The following is a 6,331-nucleotide window of genomic DNA, read 5'->3' as shown; positions in this document are numbered from 1 at the left end:
CAATTTTAGTAGAAGATACTAGTAATTATCAACGAGATTCGATCAATATACGTACTCGGCCCCCCCTATACTCGAATCCTGGCTCCGCCACTGCGGGGCGGAGATCGATGTTGGGTGACGATCAACATGGCGATACGGAAACATCGACAAGAACCATATTGTAAATTTTCCTTTTTTTTGGAACCTTCTTCCTGGAAATCTTAGGGACACCTGGCTTTCTTGATGTTGCCCATAGATTCCCCATGGTTAATCGAACACTTGGTAATTTCATGTAAAAATAGTTACTTTATTTCTGGTGGAAAACTAGACCTTGGAATTAGCTACGTAGGAGTAGAATAGAGTTCATCGACCATCCTTTACTTTGGTCAGCATAGTGTAGAAAGCAAAACTTTGGAATGGTCGACGAAGATCGAGCAAGGTGTAGGTCGATGGAGAGCGACGTGCATATGCATGCATGGCTTTCCAAGGAATTTCGAATGACAATACCAACCTACCCCAGTCCCCCACCCACACAAGGCTATAGCTACACCTTGCCAGCGTAGCTACCTCTAAACCTTAATCACTAAGGCATGAGCAGTGCCCAAATCTAACGCCTTGATCGATGTATCACCTGTCTAAGTCATACTATATACGTTCAACGAAATTAAGGTGAGGTGACCTAGGTATGAACAGATCACAAATGAATGAATTTTCTGATTTGTTTTCCACGAGGTGGACAGAGAACAACGACAACTAATACTACTATACTAACCTCAATTAACTGGCTTAATTTTTTGATCAGTTTTTTTAATTTTTTGTGCATACGTATGCATATACGTGTCGAAGAAACGGACTGGCCAATAATAGTCGGGCAAGATAACGAGTTGATTCCAGGTCCACTGAAAGGTACGGGGCGACCATGAAAAGACGGCGACGTATATATTCTGGCTTTAACTAACTATAATAACCAATGGATCTATGCAATGCAACGCAACGCAAAAAAGAAAAGTAGATATTCTCATCTAGATGGAATGAGCTCAGCCAGCCACTGGAACAGCATATACCAAAGCTCGATCAGGTCACCATCATCACCCGTATATAATGCATGCAAATACCTTGACAATTCCAACGACGTAATAACATAGTATAATATTGAGCAATTAGCTTTCATAATTTCATAGAAATATATGGAAGAAGCCACTGACATGCATGCATATATGAACCTCTAGGAATTTCTTCTCGCGGTATATATGTTTTTATAAATCTGGAATAGTTTATACAAAGTTAGAACGTAAAGAACTACGACAAGTGAGAGCATCTATGTGCAAATTAATGATCGAATAAACTAGCTAACTGGCCAGTTCTTTTTTTATGTACATGCAAATGGCAGAGCGGCGGAGCCTTCGAGAACAAGGAAGCCAGTACTAGTAGGTTGGATCGATCTTCTGTTGCACTGTACATGAAGGAAGCATGCGAGTCCTACTCTACTATTTATGGCCTCCAAAGTCGAAAGGTAAGCATACGTGCTGCCACTACGTGTGATCTACCATTAGCTAATCCCAGTACTAAAGCTGCGTGCTTTAGGCTAAAGCAGAACAGGTAGGGTGCAACATTTTCTTCTGTTCCGACGAGTGGGCGGCACGCACGGCTCGCACCATCCATCCATTGCCAGAGGTCGACCCAGCGCCACTACTCACCACAAATATCATCGTCCACTCTTTTGTGCTAGCTAATTGATTATATGTATGGAAATGAAAGTTGATTGATTAGCTAGCTACTTAAACAGTAAGAAGTACGTGGTTAATTTGCTTACCCAAGTCCAGTAGTAATCAGTTTAGCATGAAATTGATTTTAGAATGATCATATTTCTAGTCCTATAGCTAGGAATTAGTTAAGTTGGTTAGTGGACAGATGCATGAATCTTACTACAGGGGATGGTAGGAGCTAGGGATTAGTTATCTTAGTTAATGGACAGATGGCGTGCATGTGCATCCATGCAGCTTCAAAGCCTAGCTAGCTATGTAGCCAGTAGACATACAGATCGATTGGTGTCTGGTCTGCGTCTGGATCATGGTGGGCATTTGCATTTGGGCAGCCACATGGGCGTGCCTCAGATTTTCGGAAAAGGCGGTAATGCAGGCATGCACCACGCACAGCTTTAATCTGGGGCTTTTGAGAATCTAAGGATTTTTCAGAATCTAAGTTCCTTGTTTGGTGCCAGGTGTCAAGCAGCCAGCAGTTAGTTTCTACCTTAGCTGAAATGCCTGGATCTTGTCAGATTTGTGGAGCATCCTTTTGCCCATCCTTTTTACTATTCTAGCTTGATGGGTTTGTCCATTGCATGCGTGGATCTATCTGCTTTTTCGTGTGGAAAACCGACGATGTACAGCGAAATCGCAAGAAAAATGAAATGATTTGACGTATGCTGCTAAATGGGAGAAAGGAGGTGTTAGCTAGTCACTTGCCCGGAAAATTGGAGAAATCTGTTGGGCAGGTTTTCTAGCCATCGGATCTACATCAGACATCCTGGAATCACTCCGTTCACATCACCCCAAACCCATCCTCACCCTCCCTTCCCATGTCGCCAATGTCTTCTCCTCCGCCGATTTCTGTGTTTTCCGTGCATCCCTCCCCATCTTCCTCGGCTGCACCAACATAGACCTCCGACCTCACACATCGATTTACGGTTAGCAGCCTTGCCCTGCGCCAATGTCTCCTAGCCAGCGGTTGTACATCTGATGTCCCAGAATCATTCCGATCACATCACCCCAAGCCCATTCTCACCCTCCCTTCCCATGTCGCCGATGTCTTCTCCTCCGCCGATTTCAGTGTTTTCCGTGCATCCCTCCCATCTTCCTCGGCCCCATGTCCAAGAGTTAAAAAAAAAGCTCAGCCGTGAGAGGGAGTATTGAAATATATTTTATGGCTCTCTTCGTCAGTTTAAACTTTTGGAGTAACTGGATGAAGCATGAATTCAATATGCATCTCAACGTATATGGGCCGCCGTCGCCTTTGCATTCATCTTTTTGGCAACTAGAATCACGAATATAATCTCATGGCTAGAAATTCGAGTGAGATTTTTTTTCCGTCTGCCTCACAATTCATTTCAAACATGCTACATATAAAAATGGGCTTGGCCTTTTTGGAAATGGCTAGAGATCATGAAATGCTTAAAATGCAACATGTTTTCTGATTGAAGTGCACGATATAGCAGATAAGCTTATAAATGGAATCAGGTGCATTTTGCATAGTGCATTTTTTGTTGCTGGTTAAGGTGGACACGTGTGTGGAGGTGAGGCAATGAGATCGTTCACAAAGCTAACCACATCAAAGAGGAGGCTCACATGCATGGCATTTGCAGAAACTGATCAAGTGGTTGGCTAAAGGGGCTAAAAAGTGACTACACACTCATTAATTTGTGAGTCATTTTTATTACTATTTTCAGAGATTTCTCTGGAGCATAATTTTATCTCCTCTCTGAAGATTATTACAGTAGATTTTATTGGCGGAGATTAATACAGTGGATAGATTCACTGAAGCTAATATAAGGCGCTCTAGATCTCACTAATGTGCCCTTCTTAAGCTGAATCATTTTCTGGGTTTACTGTGGGCCTGAGCTGTCCAGTCAACTGGGCCTCGTTTCGAGGTGTCATCCGTCCAAATCCATTACTTGCATGGAATCATGGGAGGGCTTTTAGTTGAAGTCAGGGGGTTGTCTCAAAAAAAAGTTAGAAGTCAGGGGGAAAAAGTTTCAGTCAGGGGTAAAAAGAACTTGAAATCAGGGTAGCCGAAATCCACAACCCCTTCCCATAAGTCTAGCATTTTTGCTTAACGAGTAGTAGCTCAATAATCTTGCTTAAAAATGTCTCCATGAAAAAACATAGCCTTTTAATTATGTTGAGATGGGAATCATACCATGTATAGAAAAATAAAAGAACAAAGTTTGGAACAAATTCCTCGGATATATGGACTTAATTTTTTTTCTGAAAAGAGGGTAACACCCCCTGACTCTACATCGATCGGTGCATACAACTCTCAAATTATTTCTGGACTTATAAATTAGAGTAACTTTTAGTTATTTGTTCTTTGTTATGTTGAGATAAGAATCATACCATGCACAGGAAAATAAAAGAAGAAAGTTTAGAACAAATTCCTTGGATATATTTTTGAAAAGGGGCGCTTTATTACTTATGAAAGTATTACACACCCTGTCTCTGCATAACTAAGATGCACACAGCCAAACAAGGTCCTCTCACACAAATAAAAAATAAAAAGGTGAAATACAAAGAAACATGTAGAATTCCTCAGATATGTGGGCTTCATTTCTTTCTTTATTTTCCGAAAAGAGGGTAACACCCCCTGACTCTCGGATTATTTATGGACTTACATTAGACTGACATATATACGCTCCTTGATTTGAAGTTCATGCACGTTGTGTGCAATATGGTCACATCTATTTACTAGATAACTTAAACAAAAATCAGAGCCACGCTACCTACATGTGAAATTAGCAGCTCATTCTCGGCGACGGTAGTGGTTGCTCGGTGCTCTAAAAGCTTGATGTAAGTTTTATTATGTTTGAGGTGTTTTTTTACTTCTTATGAGCTTTTGTAATAAATCTGGATGTTTACCGCAAAAAAGAAAGAACATCAAGATTGATCATATACAGAACCCCGTGCATGGTCTCACTCTCTCGACAAGTTCATACAATCGTAATGATACCATACAATCTGCACACACGCATGTGCACGCATATATCAGCGAGAACTTCGTTAGAATACCAACTAAGAACTACAGTAACTAATTGATGCTCTCGCAGCACCCAAAGCCACCATGGCCGCCCCTCCGGCCCTTCCCCGCGCCGGCCTTCCTCTTGCTCTTCTTCCTCGCCGTGGAAGAACGGTCGGAACTGCCGCCGTTGCCCATGAGCGGCGCGGCCTCCGTAGCGCTGTTGCTGCAGTCGGAGAGATCGTCGGTCGTGCGGACCTCCACGCAGGCGCACCGCTCCAGGGACGCGAAGAAGGCCGCGGCGATGCCGCCGCCCACGACTCCGGCCGCACGGCCCAGCGGCCGCCCGCACCCCTGGGCCGCCGGTGCTGAGGCGTGATCCAGGCCCCTGGAGCGCTGCTCGGCGCCGCGGCGGCAGGCGAAGGGGGCGCACCGCGACGAGGATGCGGCTGCTGCGAGGGGTGGCATCTTATCAACCATGAAGTGCAGCGCGCGAGCTTAATTAGTTTGATTCTTGCGCGCCTTTATACACCCAGCAAAGCATGGTCAGTGCAGTGCAGTGATGCTATTATTCTTGGCGCCAAGTCTTGAAGCTTCAGTCCCTGCGCGGCTTTATTTCTTTGTACGATTACCGAATTTGTCCTTGGCTTCTTTACCGAAATGCTCCACTAGCTAGCTAATGGACGACATCTCCTGATCCTAACGTACGTATGAAAACTTAACCAAGTGTCTCTTTTGAACACCACAATTTGATGGCACGGCAATTACGATTTCTTGTTCACTCGCCACAGGCATCTGAAAACACGCTGCCCGTCCAGGAGCAGCGACGGAAAGAGCCCAGATTCACAAACCCCTCCCGTATTTGAACGAGACCAACTGGTAAAAGCGCCTCACAGCAACCTGTTAGGCCCCCACAACAGAGAGAAACACTCACACCTTCACCCGGTGACCGGCCGAGCCTACACGGCGCACACGGACCAAACAACCCGCACCCAGGGGATGGCAGCGGGCCGCAGACGAACCGACCCCGGGAGCGTGGCCACCCCACGCACCGAGTGGGAGGTTGTTGGAGAGGCTGGCTTTCGGTTCTGTGTAACCTTGATCGGCATGCGGTCATGCGGTCATCTCATGCTCCTTAACGAACTATCCCAATAATGTATGGGTGTAAAGTAGCACAACATGAGCATATCATTGATATTGTATTTTGCAGACAATTTTAAAAAATATACTCCTTCATATGGTTCATCTGACCTTTTGATTGCATTTCTTGGCTGCAATTGGTCTTTGCACCAAAGGATGGATGGATATGAGTCCGAACTACCTAAGCTTTGTGATGTTTATGCGTGGATACGTCTGCTCGATCGAACGGCCGGAAGCGCACCAGGCAGGCGTCGATCGAGGGCACGCACGAATTGGACGGTGCGAAAGGCATCCACAAGCGAGCATGTTTCCAGCCGACAGGCACCCCAACATCCTGCCAGAAAAGTAGAAGTCAACGAGGAGCAGCAGTTGAACATCTCCATGAAAGGCACAACAAAAGGACAACAACACAAACATATAACGAAACTGCAATACAGCTACAACATCACATTGGTGTTTGTTATCATCACACGATGCAACATTT

The 6,331-nt window shown here is 44.8% G+C and overlaps 1 protein-coding gene across 1 annotated transcript; it reads right to left on the bottom strand.

Annotated features, from left to right (window-relative positions):
* Positions 1 to 4,634: 4,634 nt before the first annotated feature.
* On the bottom strand, positions 4,635 to 5,226 carry LOC119296796. The gene has a single exon (XM_037574860.1). The coding sequence runs from the start codon at positions 5,185 to 5,187 to the stop codon at positions 4,780 to 4,782; it is 408 nt and encodes a 135-aa protein (XP_037430757.1). The 5' UTR covers positions 5,188 to 5,226; the 3' UTR covers positions 4,635 to 4,779.
* Positions 5,227 to 6,331: the final 1,105 nt, after the last annotated feature.

This window comes from Triticum dicoccoides, chromosome 5A (genome assembly GCF_002162155.2).
Source record: "Triticum dicoccoides isolate Atlit2015 ecotype Zavitan chromosome 5A, WEW_v2.0, whole genome shotgun sequence".
NCBI lineage: Eukaryota > Viridiplantae > Streptophyta > Magnoliopsida > Poales > Poaceae > Triticum > Triticum dicoccoides.
Note: the sequence above shows the minus strand (reverse complement) of the source record. Positions and strands in the feature narration are given on the sequence as shown.

What these genes read in the sequence shown, in the direction of transcription:
- LOC119296796 (XM_037574860.1), bottom strand. Translation starts at nt 5,187, where the DNA reads ATGGTTGATAAGATGCCACCCCTCGCAGCAGCCGCATCCTCGTCGCGG.